Source organism: Cherax quadricarinatus, chromosome 26 (assembly GCF_038502225.1).
Source record: "Cherax quadricarinatus isolate ZL_2023a chromosome 26, ASM3850222v1, whole genome shotgun sequence".
Taxonomy (NCBI): domain Eukaryota; kingdom Metazoa; phylum Arthropoda; class Malacostraca; order Decapoda; family Parastacidae; genus Cherax; species Cherax quadricarinatus.
In genome coordinates, this window is record NC_091317.1 from 29,773,693 (window position 1) to 29,798,998 (window position 25,306).

At 40.8% G+C, this 25,306-nt stretch overlaps 1 protein-coding gene across 1 annotated transcript in view; it reads left to right on the forward strand.

Annotated features, from left to right (window-relative positions):
* Nucleotides 1-13,983: 13,983 nt before the first annotated feature.
* Nucleotides 13,984-25,306, forward strand: part of morgue (modifier of rpr and grim, ubiquitously expressed) — a 152,447-nt gene continuing 141,124 nt past the window's right edge. The window contains exons 1-2 of the mRNA XM_070088886.1: nt 13,984-14,134; nt 21,260-21,388. Coding sequence (XP_069944987.1) covers nt 14,102-14,134; nt 21,260-21,388 — 162 coding nt within the window. The 5' untranslated portion in view covers nt 13,984-14,101. The remainder of the gene's footprint in view (nt 14,135-21,259; nt 21,389-25,306) is intronic.

A 25,306-nucleotide genomic window follows, 5' to 3' on the forward strand; every position in this document is an offset into this window, starting at 1 on the left:
TACTCGTGAGGCTTCTGCTTTTCGCTGGGGAAATGTTGCATCTCCTGCCCAGTTATTAGCTTTTGTAGGGGGTGATTTCCGTGTACAAGTTTGGGACAAGTCCCTCTAGGATTTTCCAAGTGTATATTATGATGTATCTTTATCGCCTGCATTCTATGGAGTACAGGTCAAGGGACTTCAATTGTTCCCAGTAATTAAAAGTTCTCTGTATATTTCCCAGGTCTGCAGTTTCGCCTACCTTGAAAGGGGCCGTTAGTTTACAGCATCACTCCAGCCCAGAGAGAACAACGATATGAAGAGAATCAGCACTGACTTGGCATCCCTAGTTTTGAATATTCTCATTATCCATCCTATTACTTTCCTAGCAGATGTGGTAAGACATACCTGGAGTCTATCTGGAGGGTATTCCGGGCATCAATGCCCCGCGGCCCAGTCCACGACCAGGTGTCCCGGTGGATCAGGGCCTGATCAACCAGACTGTGATCTTTGAAAGTGAGATTCTCTGACATCGCTCCCAGGTCCTTTACATTAGTTTTTCACTTTACGCTAATGGAAATGAGTCAGTTTTACTTTTTTTTTTTTTTGGTTATCCTAAGCCTTCGACAAGTGTGACCATGGCGTAATAGCGCACAAAATGCGAGCTAAAGGAATAACAGGAAAAGTTGGCAGGTGGATCTATAACTTCCTAACAAATAGAACACAAAGAGTAGTAGTAGAGTCAAGTCTGAGGCAGCTACGGTGAAAAGCTCTGTTCCACAAGGCACAGTACTCGCTCCCATCTTGTTCCTCATCCTCATATCCGACATAGACAAGGATGTCAGCCACAGCACCGTGTCTTCCTTTGCAGATGACACCCGAATCTGCATGACAGTGTCTTCCATTGCAGACACTGCAAGGCTCCAGGCGGACATCAACCAAATCTTTCAGTGGGCTGCAGAAAACAATATGAAGTTCAATGATGAGAAATTTCAATTACCCCGATATGGTAAACATGAGGAAATTAAAACTTCATCAGAGTATAAAACAAATTCCAGCTACACAATAGACCGAAAAACTAACGTCAAAGACCTGGGAGTGATCATGTTGGAGGATCTCACCTTCAAGGACCATAACATTGTATCAATCGCATCTGCTAGAAAAATGACAGGATGGATAATGAGAACCTTCAAAACTAGGGATGCCAAGCCCATGATAGTAAGTAAGTAAGTTTATTCAGGTATACACAAATACAGTTACATAGAATTATCATACATAGCAGCATATGTGTAGAGAACCTAGGATAACCCAAAAAAGTCAGACAGAGTGACTTATTTCCATTGGGGTCCTCTTCAGGTCGCTTGTTCTATCTAGGCTGGAATATTGCTGCACACTAACAGCACCTTTCAAGGAAGGTGAAATTGCTGACCTAGAAAATGTACAGAGAGCCTTCACGGCGCGCATAACGGAGATAAAACACCTCAATTACTGGGAGTGCTTGAAGTTCCTGAACCTGTATTCCCTGGAACTCAGGCGGGAGAGATACATGATTATATACACCTGGAAAACCTAGAGGGACTAGTACCGAACTTGCACACGAAAATCACTCTCTCCGAAAGCAAAAGACTCGGTAGACGATGCAACATCCCCCCAGTGAAAAGCAGGGGTGTCACTAGTACGCTAAGAGACAACACAATAAGTGTCAGGGGCCCAAGACTGTTCAACTACCCCCCAGCATACATAAGGGGGATTACCAATAGACCCCTGGCAGTCTTCTTTTTTTTATATTTTATTTAAAAACAACATACACATGATACAAGCCGACAATTAGCAAATCCAAAACCGTGACAGACAATGTCAGTACACACACAATAAACAAAAAAAACCATTTTAACATATTGATATAACGAAATTCTACCGTAAGAAACCCAACTCGTTTACGGGAAAAAAAAAAAACATACCGACTACAAAACGGAACGTCGGAGTCATAAAACATGTAGGAATAAGTCCTATAATCATGTATATATGTATATACATACACATGCACATATACACATACATGTATGTGCACATATGTTCTTACAGCACAGACTGGATTATACTAGAACAAACAAACAAACAAAAAAGACTTATCACTAAAAAAAAAACTAGACAAACTAAATACATAACATCCAAATCAGAAGTGGCAGACAATGTCAGGTACACAAAAAACATTGTAACACATTGATATAACAAATTCTACTAAAATAACCCAACCAACCGACTTCCAAACAAACAGTCGGAGTCATTATAAAACATGTAGGAATGAGTCCTACAAACATATATCTATATATATATATATATATATATATATATATATATATATATATATATATATATATATAAATATATATATATATATATATATATATATATATATATATATATATATATATATCTATTTATATATATATGTATACATATACGCATGCTTATACACACATACGTGTATGTGCATTTGTTCGTACAGAACAAACTGGATCATACATAGAAATAAAGCACTAAATGACTTTTCACCAAATAAACTAAAAAAATATTACATCCAATGATAGAACTATACCTAAGACATTGGTTCCCACAAACACACCTACACACACACAAAATTAATGTTACCGATTAACACTCAATATATAATATGACCTTCCAGTCAAATGAAGGGTATATATAAACCCCATCAAATACTTTTATATTTTGGTACATAGGTCATTTTGTACCCATTCAATACGATAAAAAAGAGACATATGACAAGGATAAATCTAACATCAGATTCGAATGTATAAAACATATCCTCACAATATACATATAAATATAAACCCCCTATATAAAATGGTTCTTATAACAATAAGAGAAAAAACAGAAAATCACATACTACTTTTGACTCTGTGATTTTACAAAATTCATAAAGGTCTACATACCCCGGAGCCCCCGACGGTCTACATACCCCGGAGCCCCCGACGGCTCCCTGCAAAAAAAACTTTACCCACATCTACCACCTTGCAAACCAATCAACCTTCCTCATCAGGCTTCCAATCACTCCAAGAGGACACACCACTGAAGAGACCAACCCCTTGCCTCTCACCCCGTCACCAAACGGAGTAGACGTTCAACAGTAAGTTCACGATATCCCTCCGGAAAACTAATTACCCACCTTCCCCCATATAATTGTTTGTTCCTACATGCTGTCCTATAAAAACACGCCGCCAACGCTTTTATCCTAATGTTTCCCTCCACCTCCCTCATCCCCCAAGAAACATGCAAGTAATCAACTATTACGTATCTGATAGCCCTCCCCACCTCTTTGGGTACCCCTCCCATATCTAACATTAAAGCCCTGAGGGTTGATATCTGTCCCCCCCCCCAATAAAAAGAAAACCCTCTTCAACCACAATCTTACCACCTCCAAAGCAGAACAAAAATATACTACATGAAAAGCCGTTTCAACCTCCCCACAAAAACCGCATGATGCCTCTCTCACAAAACCCATTCGTCTTAGCACCTCTTTCGATGCTAACGTCCCCATAAGAAATCTATAAACTAATTCCCTCGCTCTTGCCGGTATTCTTAATTTACTAAATTCCACCCATATCACTCTCCAATCATATGTGGGATACACTGCCATCCCTTGCATTGATTCCTGACGACGACCCACACCCACTAACCGTTTTACCTTGAGTTTTTTAACATTGCGTACCTTTAACATAAACTGCAACATATCTTCACACTCCACTAAGTCCCTGCCACCCCACCATTTGCGGATATCCCCCATCACCTCCCCCACCCGAAGACCCCTTTCCCCCGCTGCCCGAATATACCTCTGCTTCACATATAGCGCCTTCACCCTAGACCCTAATGCCATCAATCCCAATCCTCCCTGTCTTACCGCAGTCATTACCACATCTTTACCCAACCACGCCCTCCCAAAACCCCACACATACCTTAAGGCTCTTCTTTGTAATTCCATAATATCCTGACTTCTTAAGGGGTAAATTTCCGCCACTCCCCACACCTTACTATAAATCAGCGTATTTACCACCACAACCCTTTGATGCAAGGTTACATCCCCGGCCCTTAGACTCCTGAGCCTACTCAAAGCTCTGTCCATTACCATTTCTGAATTAACCCTCCTGCTCTCCTGTACATCTGCTAAATACAAAATCCCACAAATCTTTAGCCTATCTACAGTTATCCAGCCAAACTCCTCCCCCAAGGTCCCTCCTACCCAATTGCCTACCTCCAACAACCGTGATTTCTGCTTATTAACTCTCATCCCAGTAGCATTCCCAAAAATCTCAATTACCCTTCCCACTTTACTTAAATCTTCTATCTCATTAAGTAAAACAGTTGTATCATCTACATAACCAACAATATTCCCACAAAATCCACCTCTCTCCCCCATCCTTCCCATCCCACCATCAACCAGAACATAGAAAGGATTCTGCATACATGCAAAGAGTATTTGGGAGAGTGGACACCCCTGCCTTAAACCCCTCCCCATGCTTACTGAACTACCCAACCTACCATTTACCTGTACTCTCATCGATGCATTCTCATACAATGTCCTCACCCATCCAACCACCCTCCCTCCAAAACCCATTCTCACCATACTCTCAAACAAAAAGTCCCTATCCACATAATCATAAGCTTTCTCCCAATCCAGACCTAGAATACCTCCCTTACTACTACCCTCAAGGAAATCCCGAATACGTCCATGACCTACCCGCATACTCCTCCCCGGGATACCAAATTGTCCCCCATGTATCACCGACCCCATGACCTTCTTCAGTCTATTACCCAAAATTTTCGCAAAAACCTTGTAATCTGCACACATCAAAGATATTGCTCGGTAAGCACTCAACTCTCTACCCCCCCTCTTCTTTGGCACCAAAACTATGACACCCGTACTTTGCGATGTGCCCAACTTCCCACTAGTTAACATATGATCCAATAGCCTAACAAAGCACTGCCTAATACACCCCCAATGTACTCTATAAAAATCATTAGGTATACCGTCTATCCCTGGTGTTTTCCCGGTACTCATCCCGAAAACTGCCTCTTCCACCTCAACCTCACTTATACCAACCTCCAACCCCACTCTATCCTGCTCACTTAAAATGCTATGGAACCCCCCTTCAAAAATACCCTCCCAGGAACCCCCCTCCCTCCAACTCCATTTCTCCCTAAACCAACTATCAGCATAGAGACTCATACTTTCAGTATTGGATAGGACTCGACCCACTGGATACCCTCCCACCCCAGGGCTTGTCTCCAATTGTAGAATGGTGGTTACACTCTGTCGGTCCCTAAATTTACGTAAAACAAACCCAGACGGCTTATCACCCCACAATACATCCTCTAACCCCGCCCTAACCCTAATTGCATCAAACCTATCATTGTGTATTTCAGCGATCCTGCTCCGCAGACTGTCCATGTCATCCCTCCTACCACCTCCCCCAACATAACAATCTTGCAACTGTCCCTCCAGATAATTTTGCAACCCAAAACGCCACCTCGCCTCTTCCCGTCCCCTAACCTTAAAAAAATTTGCTATTCCCGGTTTTGCCTGCATTTCCCACCAATCTAACAGATCTATCTCCCTGTCCCTAGCCTCCCAAAAAGGCAACCACCAATCACTGAAAAAAGGCCCCTCCTCCTCCTCCTTAAGAAGCCTTACATTTAATTTCCAGTACCCAGAATAAATACGCACCACTCCATCCCACATCAAATCTGCTATTACCGCCCTGTGATCCGAAAACCCCACATCGAAGGTTTGCACCCTCACAACATCTATACCCTGCTTAATATAAATTCTGTCCAATCGCGCTTCATATCCCCTACGGACGAACGTGTGCTCCACTAGGTATCCCCCCCTCCCCACCACATCAACAACCCCAATATCTCGCAATACATCCCTCAGCACACTCAGCACACAACCCGCCCCTCTCGGTTCGACATCACCACTCCTAATCACACAATTCCAATCACCACCTATTACTGTTATAGCAGGCAAACCTCTCAAGTGATACAGCAATACCTCTCTGACAAAATCTACTTTTACCCTGGTATTGCTAGTTGCTGGCATGTAAACTCCTACAAAACTAGCTCGACTCTCACCCCAGACACCATCCACCCTCACGGCCCTCCCACCCCCCCCTCTTCCCAGCCGATGACACGCAAGGGGCTGGTCTCCTTTATCGCCACTGCTACCCCACCTTTCAATTGCAAACCACTGGTAACATACATCCGATATCCTTTTAACCGCAACACACAACCAGCCCTATGATTATGCTCTTGCAAAAAGCAAATATCTACATCAAACCGCCGTAAAAACCACTCCAACCAAACTTTCTTAACCTCAGTCTTAAGTCCATTGACATTAAGCGTGACACTTCTGAAAATTATAGAAGTGGCGGCTTTCCCCTATGCCGCTGGGATTTACTCGCTGCACTTTTCACATTACGTATTCCCTTACCACTCGAGTTATCCTGTGCAGTCACCTCCCCCCTCCCTCTCCCACTGTGCAACTCAGGCGCACCTCTAGCACTATGTGGCATCGGCTCCACAACCGCTGCCCATGACTTCTTCCCCGGCCTCTGCCCCGGGGTAATAACCTCGTCTATCTCTGATGCCGCAGTTCTTTTTCTAGAACTTCCACTTACACACATCTCACCCTCAGACGAATCCTCCTGGTGTACCTCCACGGTCACCACACACTCCAGCCTTTTCTTACTCAAGTCTTTCTCCACAATTTGTTGTCCCTCCAGCTCTCCAACTTCACATAAACTGAGGACACCTTCTACACCGGGCTCATCCCCATCCAAAAAATCCTTGATGACATCTGCCAGTAAACCCTCCTGAGTCGAAGCTTCCTGGACTAAAGACTCCTCAGATAACACCTTCGACTCCCCCGACTCCCCTGGGATAGTGACACACGTCTCCTCCTCCGCCACCTCCCGGTCGACCTCCTTGCTCCAGAGATCAGGCCTCCGGCCTCCAGAGGCAACAGAGCCAGGCACCAAATCACACGACTGTTGAATCACAATCGGCGTTTCCAGAATTCGAGGAGCCTGCCTCCTAGGACACTGGGCTGCCATGTGCTCATAAGAGCTGCACAGACGACATGTTTTTCTCTGACCCGCATAGTACACATAAACCTGTGTTCTACAACCGGTCATCGTTACATAGGATGGTATAGGCCTTGTTAAAGACATTTTAAGGGTGTAAGAACCTTCCGGCATTCCTTCATACGGACCATCCCTCCATACCCCCATGGTTGCAGAATGCACTGTCCCATAACTGCGAAAAAACTCCTGTAGTCCATACGCCGTAGCCTCGAAGGGTACATTCCGTACCTTCACCCATGTGTAGTACTTAGAAACATCATGTAACACAACATCCATCGCTGAATTCACACTCATGCGTTGTTCCTGGTACTGCTCGACAATTCTTGTGTAGAAGCCGGCTCTCAGAAATTTCACGAAGATTCTTGACAAACCATTAAGAGCGACGCCATATAATTCCTCGTTGGGGATACCATATGTGTCCCTGATGATGTTAGGGAGAAGTACGTTCATCGTATCTCCACTTAACGTACCACGAACCAGCTCTATGCAGATAGTATTTACTCTCCGTACTGTATGTTCAGCCATTTTGATATCCCAAAATGAGCAGCGCACGTCCACACTACTCAATGGTTGTTGATGTACTGTGGTAGCTCGCCTGAAAAACAGCAGAGGGGTGCTGGGCACAACCGCACTCCACCGTAGTCAGGCAGCGAATGAAGGCAGTCTTCAAGCAGGCACTGGACAGGCACCTAAAGTCGGTACCTGACCAGCCGGGATGTGGCTCGTACGTTGGATTGCGTGCAGCCAGCAGTACCAGCGGTTGATCAGGCCCTGTTCCACCATGAGGCCTGGTCACAGACCGGGCCACGGGGGCGTTGACCCCCGGAACTCTCTCCAGGTAATTTACACATACATTACCATGTATGATAATTGTACTTACGTGTATCTGTACCTAAGTAAGTAATATTCCTGCATGATAGTGATAATAGGTAGACTGGTGTCAGTCTCCCGCAGTCTTAAGTCAATGAAGTTCAGTGTAAGTTTTTTTTTTTTTGTCACTATTACTCAGACTGCAAAGTGACAACCCAGGATTGTAATCTACTCCCTCTCTGAAGGCACATAACAATGGATAAATAACAAAAAGGCACAATACCGTGACTGGAACGATACACAAATAACCCGCGGGTTATTTGTGTAACAATGGATAAACTGCGGCTCACGAGGCTCCCTGCTGTATAGCCCTTGTGGCTTAGCGCTTCTTTTTTATAATAATAATAATAATAATAATAATAATAATAATAATAATAATAATAATAATAATAATAATAATCACGAGGCTCCCGAGACAATTCTGGGTTTCGTCGCAATTTTTACCAACAATGAGAGGACGATTTTGCTCTTACTGTTAAGAGTGAAAAGGCTCTGTCCTTTGTCTGTCATACAACCATCAGCCACTTTCAAGGCAGTAATTTAAAAGCGTCACCATGAATGTAACCATAAAATAATTGCATCTGTATTTCCTCATGAATCAGAACTACGAAAAAAATAAGATAAATTTTTGGAAATCTAATTTAGTCACTCAACAAATAGTTTATTTTCCCTCTGTAAGCAAAATGATTCGGCTACTGAAGCTAGTTTTGTTATAACTTGGAATATTGTTCGAAGTAAACTGTCTTATGGTCATGGGGAATTTGTAAAAAGGAATATTTGTGATGTGACTGCAATTCTCGCTCCAGAGAACTCAAAACTTAAACAGGCAATAGAACAACAAATTCTTATCTCCTGCCACACTACTGAGAGACTCATTTCCGAAATTAGTTCTACGGTCTTATGTTCACTGCAGAGTGATCTAACAAACTGCGTTGATTTCAGCTTACACTGGATGAATCTACCTGGAGAGAGTTCCGGGGGTCAACGCCCCCGCGGCCCGGTCTGTGACCAGGCCTCCTGGTGGATCAGAGCCTGATCAACCAGGCTGTTGCTGCTGGCTGCACGCAAACCAACGTACGAGCCACAGCCCGGCTGGTCAGGCACCGACTTTAGGTGCTTGTCCAGTGCCAGCTTGAAGACTGCCAGGGGTCTGTTGGTAATCCCCCTTTAAGTATGCTGGGAGGCAGTTGAACAGTCTCGGGCCCCTGACACTTATTGTATGGTCTCTTAACGTGCTAGTGACACCCCTGCTTTTCATTGGGGGGATGTTGCATCGTCTGCCAAGTCTTTTGCTTTCGTAGTGAGTGATTTTCGTGTGCAAGTTCGGTACTAGTCCGAACTTGCACATTCAAGATATCCCTCAGCTAGCTATATTTGTTCTCTATGTTATAGACGATGGAAATGTAAACGAAGAATTCTTAGACCTGATAGACTTAAGGGGGATTACCAACAGACTCCTGGCTGCCTTCAATAAGGCACTGGACAGGCACCTAAAGTCAGTACCTGACCAACCGGGCTGTGGCTCGTAAGTCAATTTGCGTGCGGCCAGCAGTAACAACCTGGTTGATCAGACCCTGATCCATCATGAGGCCTGGTCTTAGACCGAGCCGCTGGGGCGTTGACTCCCGAAACTCTCTCCAGGTAGCTCACTCTTCCTGCTCCATAAGCTTTACCATACCTCTTCTTAAAGTTATGTATAGATCCAGCCTCCACGACATCACTTTCCAGACTATTCCACTTCCTGACAACTCTGTGACTGAAGAAATACTTCCTAACATCCCTGTCATTCGTCTGAGTCTTCAATTTCCAATTGTGACCCCCCTTGTTGCTGTGTCCCATCTCTGGAATATCCTGTTTCTGTCCATCTTGTCGATTCCTCTCAGTATTTTATATGTCGTTATCACATCTCCCTATCTCTCCTGTCCTCTGGTGTCGTCAGGTCGATTTTCCTTAACCTCTCCTCGTAGGACACGCTCCTTAGCTCCAGGACTAGTCTTGTTGCAAACCTTTGCACTTTCTCTAATTTCCTTACATGCTTGGCTAGGTGTGGGTTCCAAACTGGTGCTGCATACTCCATTATAGGCCTGACATACACGGTGTACAGGGTCCTGAGCGATTCATTACTGAGATGTCGGAATGCTATTCTAAGGTTTGCTAGGTGCCCATATGCTGCAGCAGTTATTTGGTTGATGTGCACCTCAGGGGATGTGCTCGGTGTTATACTCGCCCCAGTATCCTTTTCCTTGAGTGAGGTATGTAGTCTCTGGCCCCCTAGACTGTACTCCGTCTGCGGTCTTCTTTGCCCTTCCCCAGTCATCGTGACTTTGCACTTGGTGGGGTTGAACTCCGGAAGCCAGTTTCCAGACCAGACCTGCAGCCTGTCCAGATCCCTCTGTATTTCTGCCTGGTCCTCGTCCGATTGAATTCTTCTCATCAACTTCACAACATCTGCAAACAGGGACACTTCTGAGTCTATTCCTTCCATCATGTCGTTCACATACACCAGAAACAGCACCGGTCCTAGGACTGACCCCTGTGGAACTTCGCTCGTCACAGGTACCCACTCTGATTCTTTGTTACGTACCATGATTCACTGACGTCTTCCCAACAGGTATTCCCTGATCCATTGCAGTGATTTCCCTGTTTATACCTGCCTGGTCTTCCAGCTTATGCACTAATCTCTTGTGGGGAACTGTGTCAAAAACCTTCTTACACCCCAAGAAAACGCAATCTACCCACCCCTCTCTCTCGTCTTACTGCTGTCACCCTGTCATAGAACTCCAGTAGGCTTGTGACACAAGATTTCCCTTCAGCAGTGCTGAGGAAAGTTTGAAAGGCGTCTGAGCAAGGGTTTGAATGGACTTCCCTGAGCATATTGACCCCAGTGAGGACATTTCTTTTGGTGACATGATCTCATGTACCTGGAATATCAAGTTCTACCCGCATGTTTAGAATTTTGAAAATACGAGGGCATCCAAGGATGATCCTCATTGATCCTCCAAGCTTTCAATCTGACACAAGAGCAAGTAGTGGCACAACATAACCAACCAGTGATCTTATGTAAGGAAAATACACCATTTTCACAATTTTAACATTAGCACAATACATGGGATGAAAACCTAAGCTCTCTCAGCCTTTGTATTGGCGACAAAATCTTGTTACAATAAATCCAAGTAGTGGGACCTAAAAGCCTACATTCCTATATCTGATTACATATTCTAGTCGAGACCCCATCATGCAACTGCATCACGCGGGCTGTGCCAGTCGAGGAGGACGCCTGATCTTCGATTTCTCAGCAGAGATAATCAACCCTCGGTCGGAGGTCCTGACACGAGGCTAGTACATGGTTAAGGATGTTTTGGGTGTTCGAGAATCCGGTGGTGTGAATCATTATATCATCAGCAAAACTAATCATATAATGACCAGGCTGGCCAGGCATATCATTTAATAAAGAATTAATTAGAAAATTGAATAAAGTGATACTGAGGACACCTCCCTATGGGGTTCCTAATTCAAAGTCTTTAGATACACTTCTATGCCCCGGGTTAACAACCTGTTGGACAGGTTGTTAACCCTTAGGCGCCAGTATTTATTTTTAAGTAACGTAGTAAATGTTACACATTGAATGGTGTTACTGTATCAGCACTTCAGAACACTGGTCAACATTCACAATGGATGGTGTTACAGCATCAGCACTTCAGAACACTGGTCAACATTCACAATGAATGGTGTTACTGTATCAGCACTTCAGAACACTGGTCAACATTCACAATGGATGGTGTTACTGTATCAGCACTTCAGAACACTGGTCAACTCACAATGGATGGTGTTACTGTATCAGCACTTCAGAACACTGGTCAACATTCACAATGGATGGTATTACTGTCGCAATACTTCAGAACACTGGTCAACACTTACAATGGATGGTGTTACAGTATCAGCACTTCAGAACACTGGTCAACTCACAATGGATGGTGTTACAGTATCAGCACTTCAGAACACTGGTCAACTCACAATGGATGGTGTTACTGTATCAGCACTTCAAAACACTGGTCAACACTTACAATGGATGGTGTTACTGTCGCAATACTTCAGAACACTGGTCAGTACTTACAATGGATGGTGTTACTGTCGCAATATTGAGGAAAATTAAGGCACATGGAATAGGAGGAGAAATTTTTTCCTGGCTAGAGGCATGGTTGACAAATAGGCAGCAGAGAGTTTGCATAAATGGGGAGAAATCAGAGTGGGGAAGCGTCACGAGCGGTGTTCCACAGGGGTCAGTGTTGGGCCCCCTGCTGTTCACAATATACATAAACGACATAGATGAGGGCATAAAGAGCGACATCAGCAAGTTTGCCGATGACACCAAAATAGGCCGTCGAATTCATTCTGACGAGGACATTAGAGCACTCCAGGAAGATTTGAATAGACTGATGCAGTGGTCGGAGAAGTGGCAGATGCAGTTTAATATAGACAAATGCAAAGTTCTAAATGTTGGACAGGACAATAACCATGCCACATATAAACTAAATAAAGTAGATCTTAATATTACGGATTGCGAAAAAGATTTAGGAGTTCTGGTTAGCAGTAATCTGAAACCAAGACAACAGTGCATAAGTGTTCGCAATAAAGCTAATAGAATCCTTGGCTTCATATCAAGAAGCATAAATGATAGGAGTCCTCAGGTTGTTCTTCAACTCTATACATCCTTGGTTAGGCCTCATTTAGATTGTGCTGCACAGTTTTGGTCACCGTATTACAGAATGGATATAAATGCTCTGGAAAATGTACAAGGGAGGATGACAAAGTTGATCCCATGTATCAGAAACCTTCCCTATGAGGATAGACTAAGGGCCCTGAATCTGCACTCTCTAGAAAGACGTAGAATTAGGGGGGATATGATTGAGGTGTATAAATGGAAGACAGGAATAAATAAAGGGGATGTAAATAGTGTGCTGAAAATATCTAGCCTAGACAGGACTCGCAGCAATGATTTTAAGTTGGAAAAATTCAGATTCAGGAAGGATATAGGAAAGTACTGGTTTGGTAATAGAGTTGTGGATGAGTGGAACAAACTCCCAAGTACAGTTATAGAGGCCAGAACGTTGTGTAGCTTTAAAAATAGGTTGGATAAATACATGAGTGGATGTGGGTGGGTGTGAGTTGGACCTGATAGCTTGTGCTACCAGGTCGGTTGCCGTGTTCCTCCTATAAGTCAATGTGACCTGACCTGACTAGGTTGGGTGCATTGGCTTAAGCCGGTAGGAGACTTGGACCTGCCTCGCATGGGCCAGTAGGCCTGCTGCAGTGTTCCTTCGTTCTTATGTTCTTAATACTTCAGAACACTGGTCAACACTTACAATGGATGGTCCTTCAGTGCTCGACGTGTTCATCTGACAGTTCATGAGCTTCATGTTATCAATATGGATGAAACTGAGGATTAAATAGGTTCATTGGTGTACAGGTACACATAACTACAATTACCATGCATAGTAACATGTGTATATTACTCAGTGTAACACACTGGGGTCCTTATAACATAAAAAAGATGTATTTTGTGATATATGTATATATATATATATATATATATATATATATATATATATATATATATATATATATATATATATATATATATATATATATATATATATATATATATATATATATATATATATATATATATATATATATATATATATATATATATATACCTAAGAGGTAGGTTTTTATGAAATATATGTACGAATAACATAGGCTCTATGTTGTAGGCCTATATGCTTAAAACCAAAGCTTAATTTTAAATGACAAAATTATATGCCTTGTATGAAAATAAGTTTTTTCTTTTGATTATTTAAGCAGCTTTTAATGTAAATGGCTATTAGAAACGACAGTTTAGAATAGCATAATCATCAGTTTATAATGATAATTATGTACAATAATATGGGTGGACGAACGATAATTTGTTGAGCTGTGTACGATAATTTTATAAAAGTGTTGCAGCCCTGATGGCAACACTGCTTGTTGATAAATATATTGTGTTGTTGTTGGTCTTTAATAGTAAATAATTGTTTGTTGTGTTGAGCTATGACATGATGGACTTCACTGAGGACTTCACACACAAGGTCAGTCTTATTGAAGTACATGTGTGAAGTACATGTCTTATAATGTTTGTCTTATAGCCTTAATGATGTTTGTCTTATAGTCTTAATAATGTTTGTCTTATAGCCTTAATAATGTTTGTCTTATAGTCTTAATAATGTTTGTCTTATAGTCTTAATAATGTTTGTCTTATAGTCTTAATAATGTTTGTCTTATAGTCTTAATAATGTTTGTCTTATAGTCTTAATAATGTTTGTCTTATAGTCTTAATAATGTTTGTCTTATAGTCTTAATAATGTTTGTCTTATAGTCTTAATAATGTTTGTCTTATAGCTTTAATGGTGTTTGTCTTATATCCTTAATAATGTTTGTCTTATAGCTTTAATGGTGTTTGTCTTATAGCCTTAATAATGTTTGTCTTATAGCTTTAATGGTGTTTGTCCTATAGCCTTAATGATGTTTGTCTTATAGCCTTAATGATGTTTGTCTTATAGCTTTAATGGTGTTTGTCTTATAGCCTTAATGATGTTTGTCTTATAGCCTTAATAATGTTTGTCTTATAGCCTTAATAATGTTTGTCTTATAGCCTTAATAATGTTTGTCTTATAGCCTTAATAATGTTTGTCTTATAGCCTTAATAATGTTTGTCTTATAGCCTTAATAATGTTTGTCTTATATCCTTAATAATGTTTGTCTTATAGCCTCATTAATGTTTGTCTTATAGCCTCATTAATGTTTGTCTTATAGCCTCATTAATGTTTGTCTTATAGCCTTAATAATGTTTGTCTTATATCCTTAATAATGTTTGTCTTATAGCCTCATTAATGTTTGTCTTATAGCCTTAATAATGTTTGTCTTATAGCCTCATTAATGTTTGTCTTATAGCCTCATTAATGTTTGTCTTATAGCCTTAATAATGTTTGTCTTATAGCCTTAATAATGTTTGTCTTATAGCCTTAATAATGTTTGTCTTATAGCCTTAATAATGTTTGTCTTATAGCCTTAATAATGTTTGTCTTATAGCTTTAATGATGTTTGTCTTATAGCCTTAATAATGTTTGTCTTATAGCTTTAATAATGTTTGTCTTATAGCCTCATTAATGTTTGTCTTATAGCCTTAATAATGTTTGTCTTATAGCCTTAATAATGTTTGTCTTATAGCCTTAATAATGTTTGTCTTATAGCCTCATTAATGTTTGTGTTATAGCCTTAATAATGTTTGTCTTATAGCCTTAATAATGTTTGTCTTATTGCCTTAATAATGTTTGTCTTATAGCCTTAATAATGTTTGTCTTATAGCCTTAATAATGTTTGTCTTATAGCCTTAATAATGTTTGTCTTATAGCCTTAATAATGTTTGTCTTATAGCCTTAATAATGTTTGTCTTATAGCCTTAATGATGTTTGTCTTATAGCCTTAATGATGTTTGTCTTATAGCCTTAATAATGTTTGTCTTATAGCCTTAATAATGTTTGTCTTATAGCCTTAATGATGTTTGTCTTATAGCCTTAATGATGTTTGTCTTATAGCCTTAATAATGTTTGTGTTGTTGCCTTAATAATGTTTGTCTTATAGCCTTAATGATGTTTGTCTTATTGCCTTAATAATGTTTGTCTTACAGCCTTAATAATGTTTGTCTTATAGCCTTAACAATGTTTGTCTTATAGCCTTAATAATGTTTGTCTTATAGCCTTAATAATGTTTGTCTTACAGCCTTAACAGTGTCTGTCATACAGCTTTAATGATGTTTCTCGTACTGCTTTGTCTCTTTCACTTTTATCAAATAAAGAGAAAGGTCACCTAAATGATCAATACATTCAGTTTAAGAAAGAAGCCCAAAAAGGAATAGGAAATGCCAAAAGAAAATATGAAAGTAACATTGTGAAGGAATCAGAAACCAACCCAAATGGTTACCTTCAGGTTGCTGTAGGAATAAGATTAGAGAAAAGATAGTCTCACTTAAAAGTAACTCAGGTCAGCTTACTGTTAGTGACAAAGAAATGTGTACCATTTAAACACTTACAATACAATACAATACAATACAATACTTTATTTGGACATGATACATAGTTGTACAAGGAATTATAATATAGGTGGGTGTACATGCCAAAACCTTGTATGCAGAGCATTATGGGCAGGCTTAAAATTAACTTAAAATTAACTAAGCAATGATAGATTAAGTGGTAAAAATTACCATAAACAATTTATGTGTATAGGGCAAGGAGGAATAACATCTTGTAGGAGTGAGGAAGAGCCAGTTGTGAGTGTGGGGGAAGTTCGTGAGGCAGTAGGTAAAATGAAAGGGGGTAAGGCAGCCGGGATTGATGGGATAAAGATAGAAATGTTAAAAGCAGGTGGGGATATAGTTTTGGAGTGATTGGTGCAATTATTTAATAAATGTATGGAAGAGGGTAAGGTACCTAGGAATTGGCAGAGAGCATGCATAGTTCCTTTGTATAAAGGCAAAGGGGACACAAGAGAGTGCAAAAATTATAGGGGGATAAGTCTGTTGAGTATACCTGGTAAAGTGTATGGTAGAGTTATTATTGAAAGAATTAAGAGTAAGACGGAGAATAGGATAGCAGATGAACAAGGAGGCTTTAGGAAAGGTAGGGGGTGTGTGGACCAGGTGTTTACAGTGAAACATATAAGTGAACAGTATTTAGATAAGGTTAAAGAGGTCTTTGTGGCATTTATGGATTTGGAAAAGGCATATGACAGGGTGGATAGGGGGGCAATGTTGCAGATGTTGCAGGTGTATGGTGTAGGAGGTAGGTTACTGAAAGCAGTGAAGAGTTTTTACGAGGATAGTGAGGCTCAAGTTAGAGTATGTAGGAAAGAGGGAAATTATTTCCCAGTAAAAGTAGGCCTTAGACAAGGATGTGTGATGTCACCGTGGTTGTTTAATATATTTGTAGATGGGGTTGTAAGAGCAGTAAATGTTAGGGTCTTGGCAAGAGGCGTGGAGTTAAAAGATAAAGAATCACACATAAAGTGGGAGTTGTCACAGTTGCTCTTTGCTGATGACACTGTGCTCTTGGGAGATTCTGAAGAGAAGTTGCAGAGATTGGTGGATGAATTTGGTAGGGTGTGCAAAAGAAGAAAATTAAAAGTGAATACAGGAAAGAGTAAGGTTATGAGGATAACAAAAAGATTAGGTGATGAAAGATTGGATATCAGATTGGAGGGAGAGAGTATGGAGGAGGTGAATGTATACAGATATTTGGGAGTGGACGTGTCAGCGGATGGGTCTATGAAAGATGAAGTGAATCATAGAATTGATGAGGGGAAAAGGGTGAGTTGTGCACTTAGGAGTCTGTGGAGACAAAGAACTTTGTCCTTGGAGGCAAAGAGGGGAATGTATGAGAGTATAGTTTTACCAACGCTCTTATATGGGTGTGAAGCATGGGTGATGAATGTTGCAGCGAGGAGAAGGCTGGAGGCAGTGGAGATGTCATGTCTGAGGGCAATGTGTGGTGTGAATATAATGCAGAGAATTCATAGTTTGGAAGTTAAGAGGAGGTGCGGGATTACCAAAACTGTTGTCCAGAGGGCTGAGGAAGGGTTGTTGAGGTGGTTCGGACATGTAGAGAGAATGGAGCGAAACAGAGTGACTTCAAGAGTGTATCAGTCTGTAGTGGAAGGAAGGCGGGGTAGGGGTCGGCCTAGGAAAGGTTGGAGGGAGAGGGGTAAAGGAGGTTTTGTGTGCGAGGGGCTTGGATTTCCAGCAGGCATGCGTGAGCGTGTTTGATAGGAGTGAATGGAGACAAATGGTTTTTAATACTTGACGTGCTGTTGGAGTGTGAGCAGGGTAACATTTATGAAGGGGTTCAGGGAAACCGGCAGGCCGGACTTGAGTCCTGGAGATGGGAAGTACAGTGCCTGCTCTCTGAAGGAGGGGTGTTAATGTTGCAGTTTAAAAACTGTAGTGTAAAGCACCCTTCTGGCAAGACAGTGATGGAGTGAATGATTGTGAAAGTTTTTCTTTTTTGGGCCACCCTGCCTTGGTGGGAATCGGCCAGTGTGATAATAAAATAAAATAATAATTTACAGCATTAAGTATAATTGAGTATTTGAAACACTGAAGTTTGAACATTTCGATTTTGAAGTATTTAGTTGTGAATTTGTCGCATTACAATGTATAACATAACAAGATGATCAATTTGTTATTAGTTGTCTTAAGGTTTTAAGACCTAAGTAAATGGAAGATTTATTGAGTTGCATGATTTGTTTACTTTTGAACATTGGCAAAAATCTAACATTTCTGCTACTTTGAGCTCAATTTCAAGGTACTTTTCATTGTGAAACCAATCAAAATCATCTCAATTTCTGTAATATGTCATCCATTCTATAAAATGACACCAAGAAAATGAGAATACAACCATAAATACCATATGAAAATACACTGCAAAGTCGCTGTTTTAAACCAAAAACACGCTCTAGTTTTTTTTCTCATTGTGCACTGTGTGATGCAGGATTTTTTTTTATACTGTGCACACTGACAATGCAGACCCGTTCTTTCATATGTAGGCCTACCAGCTTTCTCTTGCTAGATTTGAAGGCATAGGCTTCTCAGAGTAAGCCCCAAACCCTTCAAAATCCCTCTCTTGTACTCATTGTGGCCACAGTTTTCCCCAAGCAGAGTTCAAAGTCCTGGAAGTCACTCCCTCCCAAGCCTTACCTTTAAGGTTTATGCAATGGAGGATATTGAAGTGATCTTTCCAGAACTCTCTTAGGGTCAATTCAGTGTCGGAGGTCACTTCAAAGCACTTTTTAAACTCTGCTTTGGTGTACAGTTTTTTGAAGTTTGAAATGACCTGCTGGAGGAGAGGAGTGGTATTAGGGGGCAAGAACTTCACTGTGATGAAATGAAACTCCTGCACCATTTGCTCTTCCAAGTCTGGAGGATGAGCAGGAGCATTGTCCATTACCAGGAGGCACTTGAGTTCCAGTTTATTTTCCAGGAGGTATTTCTTCACACTGGGGCCAAACACTTCATTGAACCAATCAAGGAAAATTTTCCTTGTGACTCATGCCTTACTGTTAGCCTTCCACATCACACACAATTTACTCTTGGCGACACTGTTTTTCTTGAACACTCTGGGATTTTCAGAGTGATACACCAGTAAAGGCTTTACTTTGCAATCTCCACTAGTATTACTACAAAACATGAGAGTTAGCCTGTTTTTCATAGGCTTGTGTCCTGGCAGTGCCATTTCCTCCTGCGTGATGTAGGTCCTCTTTGGCATTTTCTTCCAAAACAGGCCTGTTTCGTCACAATTGAATACTTGTTGGGGTTTGAACTGTTCAGCCCCTATGTACCCCTTGAATTCTTTAACATATTTTTCAGCTGCATTTTTGTTAGAACTTGTAGCCTCACCATGCATTACCACACTGTGTATGCCACTACACTTCTTAAATCTCTCAAACCAGCCATTGCTGGCCTTAAAATCACAAACATCAGCACTCATTGCAGGCATTTTCTTTACGAGATCGTCATGCAACTGCTTTGCCTTTTCACAAATTATGGGCTGCATAACACTATCTCCTGCTAACTGTTTTTGGGTAATCCACACCAACAATAACTTCTCCACTTCTTCGAGTATTTGTCTCATTTTTGAGCAACAGCTTCCTTGATTTCCTTTCCCATCACAACGATCGAAGTGATGGTTGAATGGTGTTTGCCATACATCTTGGCAAGCTCTGAAACATGCACTCCACTTTCATATTTTTCAATGATTTCTTTCTTTAATTTGATCGTGTTTCTCACTTTCTTTACCAAAGGGCTGGCACTAGCTTTCTTTGGGCCCATGGTGACTTATTTAGCAGTTGGAAGCACAAAAAAGAATGGAATATTATGAAATGCATCATATGAATGCGTGCGATGATGGTCACTCACTGATATACAATGGCAACCTGTCGAATGGTGCAGGAGACTGGCTTTGTGGCACTGATGCTGGGATGCCACTCAGATGCATTCCAGATGGTCGCTGAATCACGAGGTCAATCATGAACCACGAGGCTATATTTTGACGAAAAAAAGTTGCCGAAAGTCGGATTTCACGAAAGTCTCGGCAGCTGAAACGTGGGGGTTCACTGTATATATATATATATATATATATATACACACACACACTGTGGAGCCTTGGTTGTTGAACTTAATTTGTTCCAGATGTCAGTTCGATAACCAGAATGGACGACAACCAAAGCTATTTTTCCCATACAGAATAATGTCACATTGAGCCATGTGTGGGGACAGAGAATGTTATCCATGGAGGCAAAAAGGGAAATGTATGAGCATATAGTGGCAATAACACTTATGTATATGGATGTAAAGAATGGATTGTAAATGTTGGAGCTAGGAGGCTGAAGGCAGTGGACATGTCATGTTTGAGAGCAATATGTGGTGTGAATATTATATAGAGAATTTGTAGTTTTGAGACTAGAATGAAGTGCAGGGTTACTAAAAGTGTCCAGAGAGTTGAGGAGGGATTGTTGAGGTAATTTGAATGTTTAGAGAGGACAGAGCAAAATAGGATGACTTGGAGGGTGTATAAATCTCTGTTGGAGGGAAGGTGGGGGTGTGGGTCATTCTAGGAGTGGTTGGTAAAGGTTATTTTGTATGTGATGAGCTTTGACATCCAACAAGTGTGTGTGAGTGTGTTAGATTGGAGTGGAGGCAGATGGTTTTTATGGCTTGATGTGCTGTTGGAGTGTGAGAAGGGTAACATTTATTAAGGGATTTAGAGAAACCAGTTAGCTGGACTTAGAATCCTGGAGGTGGGAAGTACAGTACCTGCACTCTGAAGGAAGCTGGATACTACAGTTAGGAGGGACATCTGAACTGTAGTATTGGCACACCTCTTGCAAGAAAGTGATGGAGTGAATGATGATAAGTGTTTTTCTTTTCTAGGGTCATCATACCTCTGTGGGAGATGACCAGTGTGTTACAGAAAAACTCTAGTAATAATAATAATAATTCATGTTTCATGAATTATTTTTTTTACTATTTGTGCATTAGTGTTTAACAAATAAAATGACACTACAATCACATTTTCTAATTGCTTTCAATGTTTTTCAAGAAGTATTCATGGATATTGTCTTTAGATATGATTTTTCTAGTTCTGATTTTATTCCTTATCTTTCAGAATGATTCATGTTTTCACTGCAGTGGCTTCTATGGTCCCAATTTTGGTCAACCTTTGTGCACCACTTGTCATGCATTCCTTTACCCGGATGATCCTTCAAAGCTACCTAGTGTGGGCCCATATCAAGAGGTAAGACTCAAGAGTGCATGGACATGAAGATCAGCAGTGCATTTTAATGAAAAAGGTGTTAGTGATCATATTGAGCATTTAATAAATATATTTTCTAGTTCATACTTTCATTAAGTTACTTGGAGTTCCTGACTCTTAGGAAGGTAAAGAGACGAAGTCTTGGATTTCACATTTTGAAGTCCTTTGTGAGAATTTTTGAGAAAGTTTATTATGAAGATTTTGTCAGAAAGCTAGATGAGAAGAATGGATGAAAGTCAGCTCTAACGGCAAATGCCAGAGCTAGTACTTCATTGTCCCTGGAAATTCTGCATCATATGTATACTAATTTTAAATGAATTTTTTAACATTATACAGCAAATCCTCCATATAATGGAGTAATTGGTGGGAGGGACAGGGGAGGCTAGATTCCCTGAATGTCCATTAACTCAGAATATTAAAAAAAAAAAATGCTCAGTTACTCTACTTTATACCTAAAATAATACTGTGTACAATTTGTAGTTATATTGCAAATAAACATTGAAATTAAAGGAGTTAGAAGTGCAATTTGCAATTTTGTTATTTACTTGAAAATAGGTGTTATATCAAGGTCTGTTATATATAGGGTTTACTGTATACATATGTTGACTGTTTTCCCTACCAAAGTGAGGTGTGGTCCAGAGTGGGAAACTCATTCACCATCACTCATTTAAGAACATAAGAAAGAAGGAACACTGCAACAGGCCTACTGACCCATGCAAAGCAGGTCCATGCCTCCCCCCCCCCTGGCCTAGAACAATGACCACCTAGTCAGGTCACTTCCACTTAAGGAAGGAGGACAGACCAGACCTGGTAGCCCAAGCTAGTCAGGGCCAACTCACACCCACCCACACCCACTCGCATATGTATCCAACCTATTTTTAAAACTACACAACGTCTTAGCGTCTATGACGGTACTCAGGAGTTTGTTCCACTCATCCACAACTCGATTACCAAACCAGTGCTTTCCTATATCCTTCCTGAATCTGAACTTTTCCAACTTGAAGCCATTGCTGCGAGTCCTGTCTTGGCTGGATATTTTCAGCACGCTATTTACATCCCCTTTATTTATTCCTGTATTTCATTTATACACCTCAATCATATCCCCCCCTAATTCTATGCCTTTCTAGAGAGTGCAGATTCAGGGCCCTCAGTCTATCCTCATAGGGAAGATTTCTGATACATGGGATCAACTTTGTCATCCTCCTCTGTACATTTTCCAGTGCATTTATATCCATTCTGTAATATGGTGACCAGAACTGTGCTGCATAATCTGAATGAGGCCTAACCAAGGATATTTAGAGTTGAAGAACAACCTGAGGACTTCCATTGTTTATACTTCTTGATATGAAGCCAAGGATTCTGTTAGCTTTATTGCAAACACTTATGCACTGTTGTCTTTGTTTCAGATTACTGCTAACCAGAACTCCTAAATCCTTTTCACAATCAGTAGTATTAAGATCTACACTATTCAGTTTATAAGTGGCATGGTTATTGTCCTGTCCAACATTTAGCACTTTGCATTTATCTGTATTAAACTGCATCAGCCACTTCTCTGACTACTGCATCAGTCTATTCAAATCATCCTGGAGTGCACTAATGTCCTCAATAGAATGAATTGGACAGCGTATTTTGGTGTCATCAGCAAATTTGCTTATGTCGCTATTTATTCCCTCGTCTATATCGTTCATGTAAATTGTGAACAACAAGGGGCCCCAACACTGACCCATGTGGAACACTACTTGTGACATGCCCCCATTCTGATTGCTCCCCTTTTATGCAAACTCTTTGCTGCCTATTTGTCAACCACGCCTCTATCCAGGAAAAAATATCTCCTCCTATTCTGTGTGTCTTAAGTTTCCTCAAAAGTTTCTGCTGTGGAACTCTATCGAAAGCCTTACTGAAGTCCATATACACAATATCATATTCATTAGCATGATCTACCTCCTCAAACACCTTAACGAAAAAAGTAAATTCGTAAGACAGGAACGCCCCTTGGTAAAACCGTGTTGAGATTCATTAATCAGTTTATGCCTATCAAGATGGCTACGAATTGCCAAAATTGCTAGAAATTCATGGACATCAAGATTCAAACAACCTTCTGAGCTGCAACATCAGCATCCAGTCTTTAGAGTGCAGGAGCCATACTTCTCACCACCAGAATTTGAATCTAGTTTGCCAGTTACCCTAAATTCCTAAATAAATGTTATGTTGCTTACTCCTCAGTGGCACACTGTATGCCAAAAGCCACTTCTCTCTACTCACTCTTTTTAAAGATATCAATAGTAGAGTCAATGCCAAGGGTAATTTTCCTAATATCTGTACAAGTGAGCATATTAGCTAATTTTGTATTCTAATTTACTACTCGTCAGCACAGTCCATGTTATCTAAACTTGGAAGCCACTTATAGGGAATTCTGGCACATCTGAGTCTGTTCAAAGGTCATCCTTTCATGAGGAACCTGACATCTGACCCTGAATATTATCCAGGTTCAAAAGTACTAACTAATACGGGAAACTTGTGTCTCACTGATCTTGGATCAAACCTGACTTATTTTTTTAGGGTCAAGGGTTCCTTCACTGTCTCTTAAACTCCACACAGTCTATCTAATTATAACCCCAAGGGATTAGCTCCCCAGGATCCTAAATGCTTCTGGAATAGGTAGTTATGTATTGGTCTAGACCAGTGGTTCTAAACCTCTTTTTGGGCTTTCCCCCTTTCACAGTTGGTTCTTATTTCTGTGCTTCCCTCCTTCCTTCATATAAAATTCTAAATGCAAAAATTAAAAAAGTCTTCTTTATTTAAATAGGTAAATTGAGAAACTAGTTTAAGGAGCAAATTGCAAATACACAACACATTCCTTATTTTTGCAATGAGTTTGTGCTTTTCTTCTCAATTAAGAACTGCTGTTCTCGACTATGTTTAGATCCAAGATAAATAATTTTTAGAATGACTAGTCAGTTTGAGATAGAGAGCTTGACACCCAGTAATTAATTGGACAAATTAATCAAAATGTAATCTAGATAAGGGTTATTGTTATTTAAATTGACAGTAGGGATCCATTATGTATGAATGATAATTCAAACAATATAGAGGACTGTAAATGCTTAATTCACTTGAGTAACCCAGGTAATGCTACTAGCCATGACCAAGAAGCACAGGCTCATGGATCTTATGAGTTTGATGGTTCTGTCATGTAGAACAACAGCATTGAGGCCAAGGTCTCTGATGTAGTTCTTCAGCATAAGCTCAGCTCACTCAGATAAGCTGCCAGCAGTAAAGTTTGGCCTAGATATGAGAGAATGAGTCTGTGCAGTGAGTGTGCAGCATATGTATAAAAAAAAATTTTCCCTCATGCGGTGCATGATGGGAAAAATAAAACTGATCGTGTGTTTTTTTATTTTTATTATCACACTGGCTGATTCCCACCAAGGCAGGGTGGCCCGAAAAAGAAAAACTTTCACCGTCATTCACTCCATCACTGTCTTGCCAGAAGGGTGCTTTACACTACAGTTTTTAAACTGCAACATTAACACCCCTCCTTCAGAGTGCAGGCACTGTACTTCCCATCTCCAGGACTCAAGTCCGGCCTGCCGGTTTCCCTGAACCCCTTCATAAATGTTACTTTGCTCGCACTCCAACAGCACGTCAAGTATTAAAAACCATTTGTCTCCATTAACTCCTATCAAACATGCTCACGCATGCCTGCTGGAAGTCCAAGCCCCTTGCACACAAAACCTCCTTTACCCCCTCCCTCCAACCTTTCCTAGGCCGACCCCCTACCCCGCCTTCCTTCCACTACAGACTGATACACTCTTGAAGTCACTCTGTTTCGCTCCATTCTCTCTACATGTCCGAACCACCTCAACAACCCTTCCTCAGCCCTCTGGACAACAGTTTTGG